This window comes from Crotalus tigris, unplaced genomic scaffold, assembly GCF_016545835.1.
Source record: "Crotalus tigris isolate CLP2741 ecotype Arizona unplaced genomic scaffold, ASM1654583v1 scf7180000017568.12009008, whole genome shotgun sequence".
Classification (NCBI taxonomy): Eukaryota; Metazoa; Chordata; class Lepidosauria; order Squamata; family Viperidae; genus Crotalus; species Crotalus tigris.
Window position 1 is genome coordinate 10394958 of NW_024096478.1, and position 27375 is coordinate 10422332.

At 37.8% G+C, this 27375-nt stretch overlaps 1 protein-coding gene across 6 annotated transcripts in view; it reads right to left on the reverse strand.

The window, feature by feature from the left end:
• The window catches only part of TENM2 (teneurin transmembrane protein 2), an 869909-nt gene that overhangs the window by 199768 nt on the left and 642766 nt on the right, over positions 1–27375 (reverse strand). For all 6 annotated transcript variants that reach the window (XM_039353403.1, XM_039353419.1, XM_039353411.1 and 3 more), the window contains one exon: positions 14762–14884. In XM_039353403.1, coding sequence (XP_039209337.1) covers positions 14762–14884 — 123 coding nt within the window. The remainder of the gene's footprint in view (positions 1–14761; positions 14885–27375) is intronic.

The following is a 27375-nucleotide window of genomic DNA, read 5'->3' on the forward strand; positions in this document are numbered from 1 at the left end:
GGGAGAGGATGTATGGCAGAACGTGTCCAGAATTCATCCTCCTGTGTCCTGGTCACTATACTTCCTTTTCTCTGAAAACTGAGTATATATATATGTATGTTCTATCAGCACCTCAGGTTTCAGCAATGCTGACTGTGTTTTTTCTGATTGTCATTCTCATCGTTAGGTTTGTGTTATGTCCTGAGCCTGTGCAAGCAGGCTCGGGGCATTGCAAACGGTCCCGGCAGGTGCAGTCTGCCCGGGACCAGACAGGCTGTCGCCAGTACTTGTGCGCATGCGCAAGTGCTGGCGCGCCAAAAGTTACAGATTTACCCGGGGATGGCCTATATAAGAGGCCAGGAATTTTGGGCGTTGTCGGCGTCTTCTAACTGTAAGCTGAACCAAAGAATAAAGAAGTTTCCTGAGAACTACAACTGCTTCTCGTGTCTTGCCATTTCGCGAAGGACGCAACACTGGCGACGAAGGTGGGATTGCCTTACATCAACAAAAAGGTGTAAGCTTACCCGAGTGAGTCCTGAGCGCAACTATGCTCAAATAGACAGGGAGGCCTTAGCTGTTGTTGCTGGAATTAAAAAATTCCATGATTTTTTATATGGTAGGCATTTCACAGTATTCACTGACCATAAGCCTTTGCTGGGACTGTTTACCACACGTAAACAAACCCCCCAAATCATCTCCCCAGGATGCTCAAGTGGTCTATCTTTTTGTCTGCATATGATTTTTCCCTACTTCACAAGCCTGGGAAGGAAATGGGCCATGCTGATGGCCTCAGTAGATTACCCCTGCCGGTAATAGAAGCTGACCCTGCGCCAGCTATCAATATTCTCTCTATCCAAGCCTTGCCCGAGTCCCCCCTGAATGCCAGGGATGTAGCCGCTGAATTGGGCACAGATCACACACTTTCACGTGTCCTTTCTTGGGTTTTGTCTGGATGGCCTGAGCACTGTCCTAGTCCTGAGTTTCAGAGTTTCTGGTCTAAAAGGAACGAGTTGTCCACCTCTCAGGGTTGTCTGCTTTGGGGAAGCAGAGTTGTCATTCCCATCTCAATGAGGACTAGGGTCTTAGGTTCCCTCCACGAGGGCATAATCACTACTCACCCACATCACTCAGTACTCCAGTCAGGGAGAATACCCGGGAGCATCCCAATAAACCATTCCCTGCAAGAGAGCTGGCACACACTCCTTCTAGTTGGCCCGACACTACCCCTGTCCCTAGAAGGGGGCAAACACACAGGGAGGTGGTCGAGGAACCAAATCCTGACTACAACACCTCTGACTCCACGCAGGGGACAACTGAGTTTTGGGACAGTACTGAAACCCACACAAGCCCGGACACAGAACGGGATTCAGAGGACAGACAGCCTCCTGACAGGTCTTGGACGGACCTAGGAGGTTCTACAGAAATGCCCAACAGTGACAGTCACTTAGAAGGGCCAGAGAGCCTACAGCTAGGTGGGACAACCAGGTCACATAGTGAAAGAAGCCCTGGCCTGACGAGCCCGGTGGGCAAGCAAGCAGGCCAGGCATTGGAGCACAGTCCTTGGGAATCACCAAGGCAAAACAAGGGGGACAGGCACACATCACTCCTCAGTCAGAGGGTACTTGGCAAGCACCCTGAACTTAGGAGGTCACAGAGAGCAAGGAAATCTCCTAAGTATTTGGTGGATTTTGTAACCCTCTTGGCAAAACAGAGCTAGTAGAAAAGTAGAGCACTGAGGCTGATGGAAGACCAGGAATACCTGGTATTGGGGAGCATGGCACTACACTACAGAAATGAGTTATGTGTTATTATGGTATAAGGAATAGTTTTAGCCCGGGGGGAAGGGGTGTTATGTCCTGAGCCTGTGCAAGCAGGCTCGGGGCATTGCAAACGGTCCCGGCAGGTGCAGGCTGCCCGGGACCAGACAGGCTGTCGCCAGTACTTGTGCACATGCGCAAGTGCTGGCGTGCCAAAAGTTACAGATTTACCCGGGGATGACCTATATAAGAGGCCAGGAGTTTTGGGCGTTGTCGGCGTCTTCTAACTGTAAGCTGAACCAAAGAATAAAGAAGTTTCCTGAGAACTACAACTGCTTCTCGTGTCTTGCCATTTCGCGAAGGACGCAACAGTTTGCACATCATATTATCTCACTTACAAAGAACTGCTTCCTCTGTCAGCTGATTTTGTATTGGCATTTAATCCTCCAATCCTTTTCCTCTCCCCCTCCCCCCCCCAAGCACTGTTGACATGCATGTACTTGCTGGTATGCTATATACAAGATTGTTTTCTGGAAGGAACACCAACATTTCACAAATGTTCCGATAATGACTTTGATCATACCATTCATTTTCTGTTTCTGAGGCATCAATGGCAGATGTCTTTTTTCTTCTTGGATCTGTCAGTACCCACTATCCAGGAAGAGAGATGTTAGGGATTCCCTTAAACTAATCTGCCAAAGTCCTATAAGGTCTCTATTTTTCATCACCCAGAGAATTTGTTTCAAGGAAACTAGCTGCTTTATATTCCTCCTATTGTGTCTGTGGCAGTCTCTGCCTGCTCAGGAGAAAGTGTCACTTAATGACCCACAAAAGGTAATCAGCAATTCTCAAGAAACATCTCTTGTAATCTCTTGTAATCAGCCAATATTTAGAAGATTCCTCAGAACAGAGATAGTTCTCTAGTCATTCCACTGTATTTTTTGTTCCTTTTTCCTGTTGAACTCCATTGATAAATGCTTAGTAGCTCTTCTTATAATTGTGCTTGTTAACTGAAGGCTGACCAGAAATATAAAATTTCTTTCTTTTCTTTTTCCCTTCCCTTCCATTCCCATACCTTCTTCATTAAGAAATTGGTTTTTATGCTTCTTCAATTGATATTTCTTTAAGCAGGTATCATAATACTTTTAGTGTGATGGGGAAAAACAATAGCCATATGCTTTATTTAAATTAGTGATTTGAAACAGTGTTCTAACTGCAATCCAAATGTATGTGAATCCTAACATTCAAGTGGAAATACTGCTAATAAATTTGATAGTAATGGCATTTCAGTTTATATTTATATTCTAACTTTCTGTTCAGAGTGTAGATAAATGAAAGTATCCTAAGAGACTAACAAATACAATATACTGTATGTCTTGAATGCAATAACTAGGATTTGCAAAATTAATCGAGTTTGTTTTCAATTTCTTTATCTGCATATTTCATGAGCATGAACTACCCTGCAGGGAAGTTAATAGGAAGGTCTCTGAAGAACTTAGCATGGGATATAAAAAAGTGCTCCTTCTAGGGGGAAAAAAAAACCTTTAAATGCAGTTATTCACACAAAATGTTGAAAGCTATGTAGGAGATATTGTTATCACCCAGTTGTTGATTTGTAGTTATTAATTTGCATGGAAGTATTTTTAAATAATAGGTTAATTATATGAATTAAGTTAAAAATCTTCCTTATTAATAATGTTAAATTTAATACTTTTGAAGTAAATTTAAATTATATGCATTTAAGAAAGGTGGATGAAATGTGATTATGCATACAGCATAGCTAGGAACAAATGTTATTTTAAAACAACATTTATAGGAATAGAAACGTGCATGGGAATACAAAGCCGCATTGGTCAAAATCAATTTTGAAAATTAGCAAAATTCAATCTCTGAAATATTGCTTCTCCTGCAAAATAAACAGAATTTGAGTTCCTATCAGAGACACGACAAAATTTAACAAAAGTTAGATACCTTCACTATATAAATTATCATTAGTGATTATTCTGCATGACTTATATTATCTCTAGTATATAAAAGTGAATATTGAGTATTTTCCAAGACAATATTCTTGATCCCATTTATTCTGATCCAGTACAGTCAACACAGGGATTATTTGAACCTTTAGAAAGTTTCTGCAGACTTGTATTTTATTGTCTATTAGACAGTGTAGTTGATAGGTTATTGAATATTGTCTAACACAGTTCATGCCCTACATTATACAGTTTGGGGTTGTCAATAAATTCTACTGATAGCACTCGGTATGGCTCAGCTGATTTTTCTCTATTGTAACTTAGAAAATAGGACTATTGAAGTTACTTTCACATGAAAGTTATGGAAATATCTCCTCAAAGTTCTACTACTCAATCACTTTCTTAGATTCTATCTTTCTGTTTCTTTTGATTTGAATTCAAAATAGTATAACATATTCTAGATATTAAAAAGTATTAAAATTACATGTATATGGGACTGACATTCTGGGAGGAGGTTTATCTCTACAACTTACAAACATGCATAAAAAACTATAATACATACTTGCTAGATCACTCTAAAATGTTGTAGAATTCTGCAAGTTGAATCAATCGGTTGTGGAATATTCACAAGTAGAGCATGTCCCAATCAGATGAAACTTGCTTTTTTTAATTTTTACATTTTTTAACCATTGAATGGGAATTGTTTTAATATATTATATGCTTTTATAGCTTAAGGTGCTTTTTAGATACAAATATGAACTAAACAGATTAATGCAAAGTGTCTACAGTCACATGATGACAATGGCACATATACTGCTTATATCCTTTTATTCTTACTGATACTTGTCTATGAGAACAATCAGTACTGACATGCTGGAAGAGAAAAGTAAGAAAATATATTGCATGAAATCTAAGATTACCAACTGAAATCATAAACCCTCTCAAAATATGACAATGGAATTCCAGATCACTAGAAGTATTAATTAGAAAATATATTTCAGTTTGTCCAAGATATTGAGAAAAATGTTTGATAGATCAATTTACAAATCTCAATTTCACTGTACTTACTGCAGTAATTTAACAACTTTGGTTAGCTAAACAAAACCAAACAAAACCTCATAAATAATACCCATGAGAGAACGGACTGTTAAAATAATGGGTGCAATTACACAACTGAAGCCCTGTTTCTTTCTGTTTCATTACAAAGAGATGAAGCTTCAATCATGTCATTGCCCGACCAACTTTACTTTTTTTAAAACCAATGGACATCTTTGACATACAGTAGTGGCCAAAATTGTGGAAACCTTTTGGGAAAAGTGTATTTTTGAGGTTTGATGGCTAATAACACCACTTTTTTTGGAGTAGTACCATAAAAGTATATATCAATGGAAAGATAATTTAATCAAAAATGTAATGCAACAAAGTCTGTTCAATTATCTGTACTGTATTCTATGAAAAATTATAGCCAAATAACCAGAAAATGGAAGCACAACTTGCTTAGGTTGATATCAGGTAGCTTTCCTTCATCTGATTGTAGCCAATGAGCATGAGTGTTTAGAGAGCCAATCAGGTGTCATCTTGTTTTGGCAATGAGCCAATCAGTTCACAGTAGGATTCAGTTATTGATGTGATGTATTGAAGCTGAGAGGACATTTGTCAGAGTGTTATGTGATCGCTATCAAGTTGGTTGGGGTTTTTTTTTCCATTTAGTGAACTTGTAAAATGTAATAAAATTAAAGTAATGGTGCAAAGAGTTGATTGGTTGCCCAGAAAGCGATGTAAAATAGTATTATTAAGTGAACAGGGCTACAGTTATAAAGAAATTAGAAGAAAAATTGGTGGAAACTTAATCAAAGGTGGCATTTCTACTGTACACCTTTCCCAAAAGATTTCCACAATTTTGGCCACTACTGTAGTCTGCCACGGTTTATTCTAGATCCAAGGTCCAAAGCATCTTGGAAAAAAGCAATGGAAATGCTTAAAAATGCATTGAGTTGCCTATGATGTAACCAGGGTCAAGCTGGTCTAGAGGGATCTTTGTGAGAGTCAAGTAAATAGGCAGCAGTTCTTAGGACAAATGAATTAATTGTATAAATACACAGTTTCAAGGTTGTGAAACATAAAGCAAAGAGGCTACTGAAGCATGACAGGAAGAAGAGGCCACATATTTGAACTGTTGGGGATATAAGAGTGAATTTCCATTCTTACTCCGACAGATGGTAAATTTGTTTTTTTTTTATGGCTTCATTCCAGTATATGATAAAGATTCTCATCTATCCATAGTGAACTGTGCCAGGTTCAAACCAAGCAAATAACCCAATCCATATCAAGCTGAGAGTCCTAGAATTTCTGCCGACTTTTACCAGTTAGAGTCTTTGTTTACTTTGTAGTAATTTATTTTTTTTCAACATTACATTACAGTACACAATGGTGGTGATAGGGGAAGAAATACAATAGTTTTATATACTGTATATCCAGTGGCGGGATTCAGCAGTTCACACCAGTTCAACAGACTGGTAGCTAATTTTTTGTTGCCCAGGCCCAGAACAGACTTCCGGAAGCAGCATCCACACAGAGAGCCAGTTGTTCACATATTTGAATCCCACCACTGTGTATATCCTATAGACATAGATAGATAAAAGTTTGCATTCTAGTCATAGAACGCAAAGACCCTGAAGCACAGCGAGAAATAAAATGGTTGAAGCCTCTGGAGACGATACCCTTGAATCATGACATCTCAAAATAGGCACAGCAGGTGTTGCAAATGATTAATCACTGTATCTCTAACATTGCTAAGTAAATAGGAAATATTTGTGGGGGGAAACATAAGTTTAATCACTGCTAATGTAAATAAATTTCAGTTTCCTAAATGTGATGATTTAGCAGTATAGTTCTTTCTCCCTTTCATTAAATTAGCAGTTTTCTAGATGATTCATATAAGTGGGAGTGAGCAACTCGTGAGGTTTTTGAAGAAGGCCTGCACCTGCATATCACTATTCAGCCATACTTAAAATGGGATGGCTTGAAAATCAGTCTATTTCAACCTATAACTTGGTTTATATAGCAGCTTCAGTGCTGGGAGGGGCAGCCCTAGCATCAGGCCACTACAGCCCAAAATCAACTTCTCTATAGTTTTCACTTGTCCTGAATTCAGCTCTGCATCTTCTGCCATTAGTTCTACCCCTTGTCTAGTTGTGTAAGAAATACATTGGCACATTACTAACCTTTCTCCCTAAGTAGGCAGTTCTGTCTCCATTGGAAACACAAAAACAAAAAAGAAAAATGATTTTGAATGAAACCAGAGATTATTTGCATTTACAATAAGTAGAAAAAGCCTTTCTAGACCTTGCCATCTTTTCACTCACCGCTAAATTAGTTTCTCAGGGTCTCAGATCCTGAACTTCTTTGAGGGCTCAGATCTTTCTGTATTCTATCTGTCTGTCTGTCTGTCTGTCTGTCTATCTATCATCTCACCTTTGGTGATGTCAAGGCAGCATACATACTGTATCTAATGACCCTGGCTCCTGTTTTTTCCACACTAGCAATTCTGTGAGGTGGGTTGGGCTTAAGAGAAAAAACTGGCCCAAGTTCACCCAGCCAGCTCTTGTGCCTAATGAAGGACTAGAAATCAACTTTCACTATAACTAGTTTAATTGGAAAGTCAATTCTCCTTTAGTCTTACCAGCTTTCCTCTTTGCTAATGATGTTTTAAGCCTAATTGTCTCCCTCCCCCCCCCCCAGTTTTATGACAGATCAGATCTCCATAACAGCCATTTTATGAAGCTATTTGAAACACTCTCAAACTTCCAACTGGCTTCATCAACATACAGAGGCTGAGATATGTCAATGACATTTCAAAATAGCTAAAAGCAAAAATTAAAGGTCCCAAATAAAAAGGGAAGCTCAGTACTTTGGTATAATATCCATGTGGCACAGTTTCAAAATGCTACAAGTTATTTGAAGCTTGCTTTACTAAAAGCACTTTGCAGTTTTCATTTTGTTTTCACAGAACTATATGAAGGAGATTTGGAATGCGTATTTTTTCCTATCTGGGGAAACATTTTGAACTCAAGCATGTATTTGGCCACCTGTAAGTAAAAAAAGATCTCCATTATTCCTTTTAGACGATTGTTATTTACCTTGTACAAATTATTGTTTTGCAGTTTGCAGTGCAAAGTGCATTTCCTATGCATGCCAGAATAAATTGAGAAGGGAAGAGGCCAAAGGCCTTCGTTCATATCTTCCCCATTGCATTTGTTTTTTTAAAAAAATTACACAGCACAGACCACAACAACATAAGTATATCTCAGACAGGCCAACTAATTTAGTCATTATGAAAGAACAAAATGAAGGATGCAACAAGTAATATTTTCTTTTCATAGAAACTCATGATAGCAATCATTACAGTAACGTGACCAACTGTCCTTTAGGGAGGACAGTCCTCCTTTTGTAGGTTCTGTCTTTCCTCAAAAAATGTCCTCCTACATGTCCTCCTTTTCGATATTTGAAGACTAATCTGCAGGGCTTTTTTTTCTCATAGAATGCTCAGAACGGCGTTCCGGCACCTTTTTTTGATGGTTTTTTTTCAACTTTTGCATGAGCTGTGCTACTCCCCCTATTGGCTTTCGAAAGCCAATAGGAATTGCTGCTGAGAATGCCAAAACACCCAACTGGCAAACTTTGCATATGCAAGTTGTCTGCAGTGAAGACAAATTGGCAGGAACTTAGCACCCCTGCCTGCTACCCAACTACACCATCTCCTAATTAATTCCGAAGATACCATGCTGTGAGACCTGCGGGGTGCTCTCTATACGGGGCTGCGCAGGGTGGACGGTGGTGCTGGTGGGGCGGCTGCAGGCAGGGCATGTCAATGGCGGGCTGCCCCCCAGGGATGGAGCTGGCGCGGCTGGTGCTTTGGGAGCCGTGGGGCCCACTCCACACGGCGGGGCAGCGATGCTGACAGGGCAGCTGCGGGCAGGGGCATGGCAGGCAGTTGAACTTCCATGGGCCGAGCCAGCTTTTACGATATTTTTTTCTTCAATTTATTTGTGTCCTCCTTTTCATTGTAAAAAAGTTGGTCACCTTAATTATAGACATTTAACAGACTTACAATGGTATTTCATACAGAAGATTTAACTCTTAGTTTATCTCTTATCAGCCTTTTGAGATAAGCCTGGACAGAAAACAAACTCCACAAAGCCTATTGAACTCTGTTGTTGTATAGTATAATTGAATGTTGAAAGCCCAAGTTTCTCTTATACCCAGGCTCTGCAAATTTAGTAACTTTAAACTGTGGTTGGCTGGCTAAGGAATTCTGGGAGTTGAAGTCCAGAAGTCTTAAAGATGTCAGATATGGAGACCCCTGACTTATACCAAAGGGAATCAAAGCAGGACAGTCTTTCTCTCCTCTGCTTCCCTTCAGGTCTAAGCTGATGTTTATGCAACAGACTTGCATTTTTTCTTGAAGTGCATTTCTGATTTCCTCTGCAGCTACTTTCTTCTCATCCTGGTTCTCTAAGAGAATATTCTTTTGATTACATTCATCCCACATTGCTTTAACCTCTCTTGTTTTTCACATAACCTACCCGGTCCGCCATGTCTCTTTTTCCTGAACAACAAACTGATTTCTTATTTGTTGAATCCAAGAGATTCCAATTATAGTGGTATTGCTATGAAAATTAAAAGCAATGTGGCTACTACCAATAAGTGTGAAAAAAATAACACAAAGGCATATGCTTGTATAAAATAAAAAGAAGTTGGCAACAACAGACTAATTTTGTCTATTCAGTTTTATCTGATGCAAAATACGTTGTTAGGGATAATGAGACAATCAAATTAATTAATTGCAATCAATGAACTGTAATCAGAAACTAGCACTGCCCTACTATAGATAACACTTGACTTTCTTCATAAAAATAAGAGATAACACTTTGTTTTGTAGAAAACTATAAAATGCACAGATAATATATTATAGTCAGCAAGACACAATTCTTATGAACAAAATAAATAAGCTATCTGACGTAACAATATCAAACAGAAAAAAGCAGTAGCAAAATTTCTGCTTGGAAACTAAGGCCAAATTTATTAATATTTATTGAAAGCATTTTTAATCTATTTTCTAAACAAGGGCAGCCTTCTCAACTTGAATGTCCTCCATACGTAGCACTCAATTCTTTGAATTCCAGAACCACTAAGATTATTGGATGAAAATCCTGCAGGTTGATATGTACACATCTGTAGACCATCAATGATAACGAAAGTAGGTTACCAAGTGGCTTAAAATTATATATGCATCCATATATGCTCTCAATTTCCATAAGAAACATTTACATTTTAGATAATTATCATTGTCAGGAAAATTTCAAAAACTCCTGCAGTAAACACAGGGTATGCTAGTTTTGAACACTGGGCTCTGTCTAACAAAATGAAATTCAACATAGATAAAAATAAGGTTTTACACTCAGGCAAGAAAAATTAACTGTATAGTTACAGACTAGGTGAAACCTGGCTTAATGCCAGTAATGTGAGAGAAATCTTGGAGTCCTAGTGGACAAGCATTTAAATATTAGCCAACAGTGTGTGATAGCATTAAAAAAAACCAATTCAATCCTAGGCTGCATTTAATACAGGGATAGAATCAAGATCATGTAAAGTGCTAGTACCGCTTTGCAAAGCCTGAGTAAGACCACATTTGGAATACTGCATCCAGTTCTGATCATCAGAATATAAAAAAGATGTTGAGTCTGGAAAGAGTACAGAAAAGAGCAACAAGAATGACTAGGGAGCTGGAGGCTAAAACAAATGAGGAATGATTTGAGGAACTGGCTATATCTCGTCTAGAGAAAAGAAGGAAAAGGGGAGTCATGATAGCAGTATTCCGATATTTGAGGGGCTCCTACAAGGGATCAAACTATTTTCCAAAGCACCAAAAAGCAAGCCAAGAAACAATGGATGGCAAGTAACCAAGGAGAGAAGCAACCTAAAACTAAGGAGAAATTTGCTAATGGTGAGAGATGTTGGAATAACTTGCTTTCAAAGGTTTGGGTGCTCCATCACTGGAGGCTTTCAAAAAGAAACTGGATAGCCATTTGTCTGAAACGGTATAGGGTCTCCTGCTTGAGCAGGGGGCTGGACTAGAAGACCTCCTAGGTTCTGTTCTATTCTATTCTATTCTATTCTATTCTATTCTATTCTATTCTATTCTATTCTATTCTATTCTATTCCACACACAACTTTATACAATATAAAGTTAATGCAACATGAATGAAGAAAACAAATACTCTTTGCAAGCCAAAAATAACATACTAATATAATAATATGGATTAATAACTGTAATTTTGTCATAACTATCTTGAAAGCATAGTGCTCAAAAATTTAGGAGCCTGATCACTTTTCAGTCCCACATGAATTCATATTTTGCTCTGCATTTTTATGTACTCCAAAATGTAATTTACTCAGTAAATCATTTAATAAGATGAAGCATCCCACAAAGTATATTGATTGAAAGTAATCTAAAAACAGGACTAAATATATTGAGTTGGCAAGTGAAGTAGATTTACAGGATTTGGAATGATATGGGTTTCTATTTTATGTATCATAAAGCAGGAGGAGAAGGGCTCACATCCAGGCATAATGTTGATTTGATTATAGATTAGTACATAATGTGAATCTAATGTATTTATCAAATTTTAAATAAAATAAACCATAGTTAGGTGTGCCATTTAAAACCAACTAACTCAGTATTTTTCTGGCTTATTCTCTAAATGTTTGCATATTACATTTCCATTTATGTTTTTATAATACTTTTCTGTTTATTTTCAACATAAATTGAAGATAGCATGTTAACACTTTTTAGGAAGATATGTGTGAAATGCTGGACATTTTTAGAAATTAAGTGATCTTGGCATCAAAACCGTGAACTAGAAAGGTTTCCTGTGGATGTTGCCAATGTATGTTGCCTGCTGTCATCTGATGGATTTATGAAGCTGCTTATGGATTTACAGAAACAAGAACAAAAAAGAGACATTATTAAAATAATTACTTTAAAACAATTAACATAAAAATGAGCTTTAAATATATTTTTGAAAATATGCACTCTTCCTGCTGATTATTCTCATTCAGTTATTTGGAGATCTGTAGTTTTTTTTAATGTTTTATTAATTTTTTTACAACAAAATTCTTGAGTTTAGACAACAGTCAGAATATTTCTTTTCTTTTAGACACTTTTTAATCTTATGGCTGGCCCAGTATGTATTCTTTCTTTGTTCCCACCCAGCTGTCTTCCGAGAGTTATTAAAGTTCAAGGGAGCAGATTATTCTTTGTTTCTGGCGTCTTGCCAATTTCTGAGTCAGTGTTGTTAATGTTCTAAGCTCTAGTTCTCCACTAGGTGTCAGTAATTGCTTATTTTCCAACTTTTTCAGACAAAAATTATTATTATTTATTATTATTTTTATAGTTTTACCAAAACCCTTTAAGGTATAATCTTAGCAGTTATTTTTTAATTTCTAGATTTATCCAGACTATAGTATTTTAACTTTGATTTCAATATATTTCTTTCCCCCTTAAAGGTTAATTTGCCACTTCCTTCTATGAGGGAGTGGGGGTATAGTCCCCTCCCTTCACTTTGAGAGGTTTTCTTACTTTCTTACTTTGGGGATCTTTCCCAAGGTCTTAGTTACAGAATAGAGGAAAGAAGATCGATACTCTCACCAGTTCCAAGCAAGCTGTTCACTGTTTTCCTGGTTCATGTTCTTGGACTTTGGCTGCAAATATCTTGGGCTAGATGCTGGTATGCAGCTAGCTTTTCTCCTGTTGGGTTAGAGGGCTTCCCCTGGATCAAACGGTATGATTGCTGCCATTCCATGATCATTGGGGCACGCCTCTTTCCTTGTCACCTCTCTGGGGCAACTTCAGACCCATTTAGGGTCCCCTGGCAGTTGTAGGATGCGGAACTCCGCAATCCCACAGCCATACACTATGGTGCAAAAACCAGAAGTCTCGAGACCTGTAGTTTTAACCTTTCATTTGGGAACCACATTTAGAAACCACTTCTGAATAGTTTACAGATATCGGCATAGTAATACTAATGCCAAGACTTGTTAAGACTGCAAACCGCAGAAAGATTTGAACCATCAATTAAAATAAAGGTCAGAGTTGTTGGTTCTTTGTATTTTCCTGTCTGCTTCTTATAGATGCATCAACATTTTTTCTAACCAGAACTTTCTAGGTTATATAGAGAAATACAAACACAATGTAATGCAAAATTACTTTCCTATCTCAGATATTTTCTTTCCCCAAAGTTTACTTGTTCATTCCTCACTTATATATAGCCATACAACTCACAGAACATGATTCTGGGTGACGTACAGTGAAAACAAATCATAAAACATAAGATCTTATGTTCTTATTTAAGAAAGTATCTTTGGTGTTACATACTGAACCCATAGCTATCTCAACACATTTCTGTTTCCCTGGAGATCTCCAAGCCTGTTGGCATAGCCACAATTTCAGGTATTCCCAGGAGCTACCAAACACGGGCCATTCTCACCTCTGGGGAAATAATGAGCAGGTCCCAAAGCCAGAAATGCCCTGTCTCCTGAGTCCTGCTAGATATAATTCCTGTTTCATATCAATCCCAAGGGATAATATATAGTTTACTCAAGCAGAAATTATGGTTGTGATTCTGTAGTAAATCAGCTTTTAGCATGCTTGGAGATATATACATACATATGCACACGTTTACATATTTATTCATATTTACTGGTTTTAATTTACTGTTTTTCAATATGATATCCCATAGCTAAACGTGCACACCTAATTGGATTGTTCCATTCTACATGACATTCTGCAAAAATCAATTTTATTTCACATGCACATATTTCTAAGGTGCCTCCCTATTATTATTTTAACAAAACTAGTTTCTGGACATTTCTTCCTCCTGGGTTCTGTCAGTTATGACAGGTCATTCTGCCCAACCAAAGAAAGCAAAGTCTGAAATAGTTGATGGCCTAAAGCTTCCCAGACGCTAACTTAAAAACTGCTATTCTGGTAATATTAGCCTTAAATAAATTGAAGCAAGAAAAAAAAAGCAGCAACATTTCACACTTTATTCTGCCACCATGTCCATACTTTTTTTTTTTTTAACCACTGCACAACTGAGGCATACGGATTCCACTATAATATTTTCCCAAGGCTTTATTTACACTACTACTTAGTGAAATGACACAAATTGTTTATATTCAGAAGGTCTGAAATCCATATCTTTGCTGACTATTTGTTTCTTCTCTTTTTCTCTTTCCCGTCTAAAAAAACTCAAGCATCTTTAGTATCAGCAATAGGCAGAAGTTCAACATATGACGTGTCTTTCAGCCTTGTTCACTGTGAAGTATCCACTCTTTTAAAATCAACCAAGTGTTGATCCAATCAACCAAGTGTTGTGACAGGAATTGATTAATCAGATTGTCACCCAAACCTGATGTCCCAAGTTGATAGAGAATGACTGGTTCAGTTTTCATGCCAAAGATTGCATTAGAACTCACAGTCTCCTAGTTTCTACCTTGGAGCCTTAACCACTAGGCCAACTAATAATATTTCCCTTTATTTAAAAGTCCTTATATAGTTTTAAAAATAAAAAAAACTACAATTCCATTTGAAAAGTGCTGACTGGTTATGCTTTCTTGTAAAATCCTTGCTTTTTTTTTTTAGTTTTCACATAGGGATGAAGGAAAGGAAGACATAATCTCTTTCTTTTAAAAGGAGGCATCGGTAAACTGAACTTGGTTAATGTGAAAAGATCTTCTGAATCTCTTTGTTGGAAGATAGTATTCAAAATAAGGCTCTTATTTAAACTATTACAATTAAGCAGGCTTGTAGCCAAACATGCCCTGAAAATAAACTACCCAACCAGGAAAACTTCACAACCAAGAACTGTTGCAATCAAATCCTTCAAATGAGTAGGTTTCTATTTTTAATGTAATTCTTTTAAATTTAAGTTGGAATGCAGGGGCAATTGATTCAGAGATTTTTTAAGAGCAAAAGATACAGCTCGTCCTCACCTTTACCTCCAGATGGCATGGTTGCTACATCATCAGAACCTGGCAGGCCTGTCCTTATTCCATTGTTAAAGGTGTGTCCATCTGCTGGTTGTAGCTGCCAATTTAGCCCAAGCATATGCATTGCTGCAAGACACAGAAACCCAGGAAAAAAATAAACATACAAGGCATTTATTATTGAAATTGAGAGGGAAAAGGGAACCTCTTTAAATGGACATCTCCTCTTAGACACAGAGACACCCACACACGTTTTATATTTCTTGAGTTACTACACAAGGAGTCAAAAACATTAGACAACACATATACACATGTGTCACTTTCTTATAACATTAAAATTGCATCTTTCTTAATTGCCTGCTAGGAAGAATTTACTCAGAACAATTATTTCTTTTTCTTTTGGTCTACAAAGATTGCAGTACTATATATGCCTTGCTAGTGATCAGTTTCTCTAAGTCACGGGTGTCAAACTCGCGATGTCACATGATGTGTCACGACATATCACGACTTTTTTCTCATTGCCAGCAATGGGGTGGGCGCGGTTTTGGCGTGATGCATGTGGCCCGCTGACCGGCAGTTTGACACCACTGCTCTAAGTGGATTTACTGCTGAATAAACAAGACCAGGCATATGCTAGAAAGCTAAGAGTTGCCTAGACTTAAACTTGTGAAGTAAACAGTTTCTGTTTTTATCATATCCAGACTTAAATTTAACATATTTCAATAGCACTATGAATTTGTCTTTTAACCAAAAGTTGTTTCATGACAAGGTTGTTATGTTTATGGGGAGAAAAAAATCAGGAAATCAATTATGTGAAAAATAGCTGTGGCAGTATCTCAATTGTTTTTAAGAATTGAAAATGGTAAGTTATAGTGGGACATACTTCTTTTAGTAGTAGCCTTGCATTTATTTTGTTCAATTCTATTGTGTGTCCAGTAGATCTTACAGTATTTTTAAGCCTTTTGAAAACATAGAGAAAGAGCTACTTTTACTTTTCTAAAACAAGAGAGTAATCTGTCCTCTGTATATCATTGCAGTTCACATCCTTGCTGGTGTCTATTTTCCAACAAAATCAGGATTGTCTTTGGATAATAATAGAGTATATGACTCAGCCACAATTTTTTTCGTGACACCATATTTTTGTATACAACCTCGTCCTTTAAATGTTTTTAAATGTATATCAGAGGAGTGCATATTAGATGAATTGTTTAACGACACAAAATCAAAATTTATTAATATTAAAATTGATCAACAAGAGTTAGAATCCTTAGATGTCCATATGATACTTCATATTTAGAACTTTCCTTGGTTTCAATTTAAATTGTAATTGCAATTTTCTTTTTTTTCTGCTTAAAATGATTTGTCTGGACTGCATTTTGCTTCTTTATTTACAACAGGGGTCTTCAAACTTGGCCTTTTTATGACTTGTGGACTTCAACTCCCAGAATTCGTCAGCCACAAGTGAGATTACTTATAACTTGCATATATGTACATAAAGACAGATTTCACAGCAAAAATCCCTGATTGATAAACTTGAGCAGGAAATAAAAGATACATTCTGTAATACCAAGATGACCATATTCTGGGCTGCAAAATATACTGTTAGAATTCCCTTGCTAAAAATTCCCTCTTCTGGCTTCTTTTACATGTACTCTTCTCCAAAAATGAACTGGTTCTCCACCCATGTCTCTGTGCTGATATCAAGCTTGCATAGATTTTTTTGCAATATAAGCTGAATCTTTACTTCAAAGAATTCTCTGGAGACAGTTTTCCAGTGTTTCCCCCAGAGATAGAGCGTGTGTTGTTTCTTACTGGTGAACTTCCTATCTTTCTGCTCTTCTGCATTACTGCTCCCACTGAAACCAAGGTACAACCAAGACAAAAAAGTATTCCTTTGCAATATCTTTTTTTAGTTGCTCAGTTGCTCTGAAGGCTGGCTGCTGCATCAGTAGCTATTTTCTTTTCCTTTTACTATAAAATCTAGGGAAGGAACAGTGATGATATGAGTGAGATATCAGCTTGCTGTTATTTTTTACACCCACTCACTGGCAAGCCATAGGAGAGAGACCAGACAACATTTATGTTATTATTTTTATTTTATTATTTATATTTTTAAATTCCTTTATTAGTGTTGTAAATAATAAAAGGTGGCATACCTAACATTCCTTCCTCCTCCTATTTTGTCCACAACAACAATCCTGCGAGGCAATTTAGCCTGAGAGGGAGTGAATGGCCCAAAGTCACCCAGCTGACTTCCATGCCTAATGCAGGACTAGAACTCACAGTCTCCTGGTTTCTAGCCTGGTGCCTTAACCATTAGAACTAAACTGGCACAAAATGAGCAAGGATGGAGGAATAGTAGGAGTAGCAGAACAATATTACAAGGGGAATGAGAAATTAAACTAGTGACTGGGTGGAACAACCCTTTGATATACTTCCCAGGGACAGCAGGAGACAATAGTTGTGACAGTTGCTCTCAGTTCTTTTCCCCATACTGTTACCTACCTAGAAGAAAAGAGGTGAGCCTGAGAAGTTAAGTAAGTTTCTCTACATTAGAGTAAAGTGCATACATATAGCCTGAATTCCCTGAGAACTGTCTGATGTTTTATGCTTGAAAATTCACAGAACTAAGAACTGACCTTCCAGTATATCAAAATCTACAACTTGAGATTCATGCCTCATTATTTAGATGCACAATTAAAGTCAGACTTATTGTCTCTATAGTAATTAAATGGTCTTTGAATTACTGAGCCCACATACTGAGCTTGCAAGTACTTCACAAGAGCTATCACCACTTAAAATCATATTGTCACCACCACCAGCACTTGGTTATAATCAGTTACATACTAAATAATTTTATTAAAATTCACATTTATGTCTTGCAAGAGATCAAATAGTTGTGGACCGGAAAGCAGAAACACAATTGATTAATTTTTCAGAAGAGTGTCTCCAGACTCTTTGATTTAAATATGGCAGAGCTCACAAGTGAAATAAATTTGGAGGCCTCACCTTCAATGGTATTTATGCCTAAGTTCAGGAGGAACACAATTAATCACCCCTGACAAGACCTTCTCAAGAGAAAATGGAATAGCAGGGTCTTGGGGATCAGGATAAAAGGCCAGCTGAACACAGGGTAGTGAAACCAGTCCAGGCCTGACATCTTTACCTTCCACCCTGTCTAGGACAATCAGTCATGTTCAAAAATATGAATACCACTGTGGCAAAATGGCTACCTGATGAAATTTCCTAATAATGTTGGAGTAAGTAAATCCTTCAATAAAAAGAACTACACCTGGCCTGAGAAGAGAGGGGGGAAATCAAATAGACCACAATGAAGATAGTCAAACTGAATTTCATTTCAGCAGCTCCTGCTGCTGACTAGCCACACAACGTCAGAGGCACTAAGCAATAATAAAGGGAGATCCTCAGGAAACAAGAGATCATGTTCTTTCACACAGAGAGGTCACTGGAGCTTTGTGGGGCATCACTAAACTGTTCTCACACAAAAGTGCCTGGTAAAGGATGAACAGCCAATCAATAATTACTAGATGAAATATGTGGAGTGACATACACGTTTGCTTGTGTAAACAGAATAGCCAGCAACATGTTGTCTTGAGAGGGAGGGTTACCAAAAGCTGATTCCTCCCTCCCCATCCTTTTAAGGATCAGCACCGTCAGCATATAACAAGAGCAGAAATTACACACTTTTCATCTCAAAGGAAAAGTGATAAATCTGTCATTGTCCAAGTGGCTCAGGAGATACTAGATTTTTATTTTTATGGATAATAAAATGAAGCAGTTCAATCAAATCCGCATTTCGATTATAAACAAACATAAAATAGAAGCTGAAAAAATTACACCCATTTCAGTAATAGCATTAAAACACATAAGACCTATAAAGTAATTAAAAATTAGAACTGCAAACAAAATATATAATGTTAAAACAGTAAGATCTCTCCATAAAAATTAATACCAAGACTATGGACTAAAAGCATGGAGGAGGGGGCTCCTCTGAAGTCCACCAAAAAAGATAAATATAGAAAAAAGGGTTCTCGGTAAGTTGTATAACAAAACAGTTTTACATGATGGGTTCAAAACATTTTTCTAAAGAATACTAATGAGACACCAAAGGGAAAAACATAATTGGAGCTACAAGTAATTGCAAACTATAGAAAAAATTTTTTAATGATGAAAATGTTGCTCAATATATTGCTGCTAAGTGGCTAAAAATATTTTGTTAAACATTAGGACTGAAATAAATGAATGCTGTTATTTTTCAAACCTTTTTTTCTGTTCAATAAAACTGGCAGAGTTCAGTTTTGGAGTCTGGAAGCTAACTAGTAAAATCTATCTTGTCTGTTTGACCTATAAATCCTGACATCTGTTCAGAAGTCTCTTCTCTTAGCTGCCTCTGAAGACTCAAGGACCTTTTAAGCATCAGCGTATTCCTTTAGTATATTCACTGGTCCACATGCCTTCTGCATAGCTTTGGGATGCTTTTATATCACAGTGTAACATACCTAGCTTTGTCCTATTCATCTAGTTCTCAACCATGCGATTGTTTGGATGCTTGGAGGCACCCAAAAGGTCTATAGAATCAAATGTCTGAAAGATTTTGTCATAAACACCTTTTTGCCCATATCTCAGGCTGATTTTTCTGGGCTTCAGAACCAATTGTGAGAAATCTGCTAGGTATCTCAGTTCTAAAGTTAAACCTTCGCACTCATCTGATAACTCAGCACATATTAAGCAAATGGCTCAAGGACAATTTTAGTTATACTGGGATTGCACAAGGCATAAAACATTAAGACTTATATGGCACAGATGATAGTGGTTAAATAGTAATTATATGAGAGTGTAAACTGAGTGTACACTGAGAGGTTGTCAGTCTAAAGCAGGGGTGTCAAACCGCAGGCCAGATGCATCATAGCGAAAACGTGGCTACCCCATTGCCGGCAATGGCAAAAAAGTTGCGTTATGTCGTGACACGTTAGGTGATATTGCGAGTTTGACACCCCTGATCTAAAGGATGCCTTAGTCCATGTCTACAATTAAAAACAAAACATTGGAACTAATTATGTTTTGAACTATAATGAGAATGCAAGGAAAGCTGCAAATATGTATATATTTATAAGTAAATTCTCTTTCACTATGGAAGATTGTTTCAGAAGATTGCAAATTATTTTACTATGTATTTTATGTCGTACTAAGTTTACGTTATATTAAAACATGTCAGTGTTCACTTGTGCTGATAAATTTAAACTTAATTCTACTTGATGTTCAGCTTCAATTTTTCAAAGCATCAAGTAGAGATAGATAAAAGGCAATGGGAAAAGGAATCCTTTCCATTTGAGTCTCATCTCTCCATTTCTATTTCTCACAAATGAAAGCAAATATATATGTTCCAGGACAATGCTGCAAGATCCAGTCTGGGTCAGTCACTAGGACCAGAGACTTTCTGTTCCAAACTTTTGGATTTGTGTTGGAACCTATCCTCAGGGAACTTCTCTCTACATGAATATGTGCTTTGAGCTAATCAATGAATTATATTTATGTGGTACCTGCCTATTGATTGATTGGTGTGTTGATGGCCAGTGATTGGCTGTTGTTTCCTTGTGCTACCAAATCCTTGACTTAAAGTGCTTGATAAAGTGGTGATAAATCACCACATAAATATGACTCATAGAATAGCCCAAAGCACATATTTGAATATTAGAGAAATTCCCTCAGCATTGATTCCAGCACGAATCCGAAAGTTCAGAAGAGCAAACCTCTGGTCCCAGTGACCGACCCACATTGGATCTTACTATTATCTCTGTCACCAGGTAGGGAGAACAGAAAAACATTAGTTCTTCCTTCAATGTATCCATGATGACAGTCGTTAGATAAATGAAACACTTAATGACAACAGTGAGAAAAGAAAAGTCCAAATTCCAATCAATTCTATGTATTTTTTTTTTTTAAATTGGATTCTTGTTTCTTAAACACATAAGCAGAAAGGGAAACTAGGAACAGATGCCATCTGGTAATTTGCAATGTAATTTTGTAAAATAGAAGAGATTTGTAGATAATAAATGCAAAAACTGAATTAAATAATAGGTGTTTTATTATTTATTTGTTTGTTTGTTTGTTATTTATTTTCCTATAAAACATGATAGTGTGAATGGAAGGAATGAATGTTCAAAGCAGTACATAACTGATACACCCATAAATCTTATTAGTAGTAATGGAATTTCTCTATCACTCACACAGTGCTTTAAAAATTTAGTTATCCATGTCCAATTCCAGTGTTTTTTGCTTGCAAAATACTTGCAAAGGTTACACATGCTTGGAATTATATAGCAGTTGTTGTTGTTTTTTTAAAAAAAGACAATCTGATTTCAAATTTCCCAAAGCACCAGCAGATAGCATGCTTAAAAAGAGATGGAACAATAGTAACAACCTGTATTAGAATTACTACTCGATCTAATGCTTGACAGCAAGGAGACCAAACTTCTGTTTTATTCTCTTTTTCTTCCCTTTGATCCTCCTTGCAGAAATGTTTTGATTTTGTGCCACTTCTCCATTGCAATTTTTGACACAAGAATGATAACAGCCCTGCATGCTGCATTCAGAATTTGATATCTTATGACAAAGCTGTGCAAAAGAAGCATAAAGCAGTGGCACAATTCATCTGTTCTCATGACAGTCCTTAAATTGTACAGAGAGAAGAAAATTGGAATAAGACTCATCGGTTCCTGAAATCATATACAATGAGGCTGCTTCTGTGGCAACCTTAAGATTTAAGAAACAACTTTCTTTGCCAAAAGGTATCTTTGGCTATAAGACCTGAATAGAGAAGGAGAGTTTACAAATATAAATATATAGAGAGAGAGTCCACAATCCAATTACTCATTTCCAAAAATACAGGTAGTCCTTGATTCACAGCAGTTCATTTAGTGACTGCTCAAAGTTACAACAGCCCCAGGAAAAAGTGACTTAGGACCGTTTTTCACATTTATGACCGTTGTGACATCCCCATGGTCAGACGCTTGGCAACTGACTGATATTTGTGACGGTTGCAGTGTCCTAGGGTCACGGGATCACCTTTTGCAACCGTCAGTGGGGAACCTAGATTCACTTAACAACTGTGTTATTAACAATTGCACTGGCTGTAGAATTGCAAATGTTTTGTTTAGCAACAAAAATGCTGGACTCGATTATGGTGGTAAATGGGGATTACCTGTATTTTCAGGACTAGAGGTGCCATGTTCAACAAACAATATAGTGTCAAATAATATTTTTAATAGCTGCCAACTTGTATTTTAACTTATATTTTATATTTTAACTTCATGGCATCAACTGAACTCCAAGTAATAATTTATGGATAATGGGGAAAATAAGATGAGGGAAAGAAAAAAAAAATCAAAAAGGGATGGTCACCAATCCAATGTTTCTTTAGTCATTATGAAACAAATCAATGTAATTAAATTCTGCCTTGAATAGAAGCCCTGAAGATAGAATTAGCCCCAAATTTACCCTTTTCTCTGTGTAACCATAGAGCCAGCTTTCAGAGCAACAGCAGTGGCATAGTCTAACCCCCCACGAAATTCTCTAACATTCAGCCTTTCCTCCTACTTGCCTTCTATTAAATAAGAGACCAGACTCTTGCACTCCTATTGCTAGACAAAACTGTAGCTGCAGAGAAGGTGAGATTAAAATGCACCTAAAGAGCAGAAGAAACAGCTATACTTTTACTTGACAGTTTCTCTGACTGTTCTCAGCAGGACTGAAATTGGCTAGGAAGCAGAGAAAGTGCAGAATTGTAAAAGAGATATTTTAGGAAAACATTGGAGAAATATCTAAGATAGTACACCTTTACTGGAAGTGCATTTGTGCCCAAGATAAATTTGAAACTATTGTAGCATGCTCAAGACAGGATTAAACATCAGCCTAAGTATGTGGTAAAGCAGTGTTCCTGCTGTTGCATAATTATCTGAGAAAAGTTCTAGGTGGAAAATGGAATATCTCTGCTCTCTGACAACTTTTTCTTAAAGCTTCCACACTTGGAAATAGGGTAGTTATTTTATTGTTTTATTATTTTATTATTGTTTCAAGAGAGGAGCCATAGCCACTTTTCCCTTTTCAGGGAATGTGTGAGAAATAAAATGTGTGAGAAATAAAATAATTACATTGGTTCTATGAATTAAAATTAACAAATTAAGGGTCAATAGTCTTTCTATACTTTTGTTTGGTATAGACATAATGATGATTACTTGAGTAACAGAGTACCAGCATTTGAAATATATTATTTTTTCCTCAATCTGGACAAAAATGTTTTCTTTTGTACATGAAATCCAATGTTATGGCAGTGGACTTTCACATAATGATTTTCCTCTTCCCATCTTCTCTCTCAGTTTTCTACTCTTATTATTGAGAAAGGCAGAATTAGTTAATTAACAGTTGCCATTCTACTAGGGTCTTCAAATTCATTGCCAATTGTTTTTTCAGCTACTGAATAGAATAGAGCTGGAAGGGACATTGGAGAGCTTCTAGTCCAGCCCCCTGCTCAAGCAGGAGAACCTATACCATCTTAGATAGGTGATTGTCTAGCTTCTTTTTAAAAATTTCCAGTGATGGAGCATCCACGATTTCTGGAGGCAAGCTATTCCACTGATTAATTGTCCTCACTGTCAGGAAGTTTCTCCTTAATTCCAGGTTGCTTCTCTCTTTGGTCAGTTTCCAGCCATTGTTTCTTGTCCTGTCTTCTGGTGCTTTGGTGAATAATGTGACCCTCTCTTCTTTGTGGCAGCCCCTCAAATACTGGAATACTGCTATCATGTCACCCCTATTTTTTCTTTTCTCTAGACTAGCCAAGCCCAAGTCCTGCAGCCGTTCTTTGTATGTTTTAGTCTCCAGGCCTTTGATCATTTTAGTTGCTCTCATTGAATTTTTTCCAAACTCTCAGCATCTTTTTTGCTGTATAAACTATTGTATAAGCCATTCAAGGCTTCCTTTCTACCAATGGAATAGTCACTGACAGTTTACTACACTTTTGTATCCACACACTTACAAATAATAACTACAATATTTGTTGTTGTTGTTAATTGCGAAGTCGTGTCCGACCCATTGCGACCCCATGGACAACATTCCTCCAGGTCTTCCTGTCCCCTACCATCTTCTGGAGTCCATTTAAGTTCAAACCTACTGCTTCACTGACTCCATCCAGCCATCTCATTCTCTGTCGTCCCCTTCTTCTATTGCCCTCAATCTTTTCCAGCATTAGGCCCTTCTCCAGTGAGTCCTTCCTTCTCATTAGGTGGCCAAAGTATTTGAGTTTCAACTTCAGGATCTGGCCTTCTAAAGAGCAGTCGGGGTTGATCTCTTCTAGGACTGACCGGTTTGAACGCCTTGCAGTCCAAGGGACTCGCAGGAGTCTTCTCCAGCACCATAGTTCAAAGGCCTCAATTCTTTGCGCTCAGCCTTTCTTATGGTCCAACTTTCACAGCCATACATTGCAACTGGGAAAACCATGGCCTGGACTATACGCACTTTTGTTGGCAGAGAGATGTCTCTGCTTTTTAGTATGCTGTCTAGATTTGCCATAGCTTTCCTCCCCAGGAGCAAGCGTCTTTTAATTTCTTGGCTGCAGTCCCCATCTGAGGTGATCTTGGAGCCCAGAAAAATAAAATCTGTCACTACCTCCATTTCTTCCCCATCTATTTGCCAGGAATTGAGAGGGCCGGATGCCATGATTTTGGTTTTCTTAATGTTGAGTTTCAAGCCAACTTTTGCACTCTCCTTCTTCACCCGCATCAAGAGGCTCTTTAGTTCCTCTTCACTTTCTGCCATTAGAGTGGTATCATCTGCATATCTTAGGTTGTTGATATTTCTCCCGGCAATCTTAATTCCAACTTTTGATTCATCTAGCCCTGCCTTTCTCATGATGTGCTCTGCATATAAGTTAAATAGGCAGGGCGACAGTATACAGCCTTGCCGGACTCCTTTTCCAATTTTGAAACAATCAGTGGTTCCGTGTCCAGTTCTAACTGTTGCTTCTTGACCCGCATATAGGTTTCTCAAGAGACAAATAAGATGATCTGGTATTCCCATCTCTTTAAGAACTTGTCACAATCAAAGGCTTCAGCATAGTCAATGAAGCAGAAGTAGATATTTTTCTGGAACTCCCTAGTTTTTTCCATGATCCAGCGTACGTTGGCAATTTGATCTCCAGTTCCTCTGCCTCTTCGAAATCCCGCCTGTACTTCTGGTAGTTCTCGATCCACATACTGCTGGAGTCTAGCTTGTAGGATTTTAAGCATAACTTTACTAGCATGTGAAATGAGTGCAATGGTGCGATAGTTTGAACATTCTTTGGCATTGCTTTTCTTTGGAATTGGAATGTAAACTGACCTTTTCCAATCCTGTGGCCACTGTTGAGTTTTCCAAATTTGCTGGCAAATTGAGTGTAGCACTTTTACTGCATCGTCTTTTAAGATTTTGAATAGCTCAGCTGGAATACTGTCACCTCCACTAGCTTTGTTGTTGCTCAGATTTTCTAAGGCCCATTTCACTTCACATTCTAGGATGTCTGGTTCAGGTCAATGACCATCTCATTGTGGTTATCTGGGATGTTAAGCTCATTCTTGTATAGTTCTTCTGTGTAGTTTTGCCATCTCTTCTTAATCTCTTCTGCCTCTGTTAGGTCCCTGCCATTTTGGTCCTTTATCATGCCCATCTTTGCATGAAACGTTCCCTTCATATCTCCAATTTTCTTGAAGAGATCTCTGGTCCTCCCTATTCTGTTGTTTTCTTCTATTTCTTTGCACTGTTCATTTAAGAAGGCATTCTTATCTCTTCTAGCTACTCTCTGGAATTCTGCATTCAATTGGGTGTATCTTTCTCTTTCTCCTTTGCCTTCCGCTTCCCTTCTTTCCTCAGCTATTTGCAAAGCTTCCTCAGACAGCCATTTTGCTTTTTTGCATTTCTTTTTCTTTGGGATGGTTTTAGTTGCTACCTCTTGTACAATGTTGCATAGTTCTTCAGGCACTCTGTCTATCAGATCTAATTCCTTAAATCTATTTGTCACCTCTACTGTATATTCATCAGGAATATGATTTAGTTCATACCTGAGTGACCTAGTGCTTTTCCCTACTTTTTTCAATTTAAGCCTAAATTTTGCAACGAGAAGCTCATGATCTGAGCCACAGTCAGCTCCTGGTCTTGTTTTTACTGACTGTATACAGCTTCTCCATCTTTGGCTGCAGAGCACATAGTCAATCTGATTTCTATGTTGACCGTCTGGTGATGTCCATGTGTAGAGCCATCTCTTGGGTTGTTGGAAAAGAGTGTTTTTTATGACCATCGTATTCTCTTGACAAAATTCTATCAGCCTGTGCCCTGCTTCATTTTGTACTCCAAGGCCAAACTTGCCTGTTATTCCGGTTATCTTTTGGCTTCCTACCTTAGCATTCCAATCCCCCATGATGATAAGGACATCATTTTTTGGTGTTAATTCTATAAGGTGCTGTAGGGCTTCATAGAACCGGTCAATTTCATCCTCTTCAGCACCAGTGGTTGGGGCATAGATTTGGACTATTGTGATATTGAATGGTTTGCCTTGGATTCGAATTGAGATCATTCTGTCATTTTGGGGATTGTATCCCAGTATTGCTTTTCCTATTCTTTTATTGACTATGAAGGCTACTCCATTTGTTCGGAGGGATTCTTGCCCACAGTAGTATACCTGATGGTCATCTGAGTTAAATTCACCCATTCCTGTCCATTTTAGTTCATTGATTCCTAAGATGTCGATGTTCAGTCTTGTCATCTCTTTTTTGACTACGTCTAGCTTGCCTTGATTCATGGATCTTACATTCCAGGTTCCTATGGAGAAAATATCTTTACAGCATCGGACTTTCCTTTCACCACCAGATATATCCACAGCTGAGTGTCCTTTCGGCTTTGGCCCAGTTGCTTCATTCTTTCTGGCACTACTAGTACTAGCCCTCTGCTCTTCCCCAGTAGCATATTGGACACCTTCCGACCTGAGGGGCTCATTTTCCAGCATCATATCTTTTTTCCTTTTAGTACTGTCCATGGGGTTTTCATGGCAAAGATACTGGAGTGGTTTGCCATTTCCTTCTCCAGTGGATCACATTTTGTCAGAACTCTCTGCTATTGGGTGGCCCTGCACGGCATAGCTTATAGCTTCATTGAGTTACACAAGCCCCTTCGCCATGACAAGGCAGTAATCCATAAAGGGGAACTACAATATTAGGGAGAATTAATTATGCAAGTCACAGTAACAAGTAAGGCAAGAAGAGTATTATATGAGTAAAGTTTAGTCTGTGTCTACTGAAAAATATTTCAAGTTTTGAAGATTTATTTCATTTCCCAAAGTGTTGCTAAATATTTAAGGCACAACTTTGGAGAAAAGATTATATACAATAATATTTTTCTGTTGGTAGAATAGCATCTGCCAATCAAAGGTAAGATGAAGGATGGGGGCCCTCTGGAGCAAATCTGAAATATACTAAGAGGAGGAAGAGTGAGGGAAGGATGCAGAAGATTAAGTGAGGGCCCAAAGAGATCAAACTAGCTTACCAGAAAGACAAAATGAAGACTGGAAGACAGATATT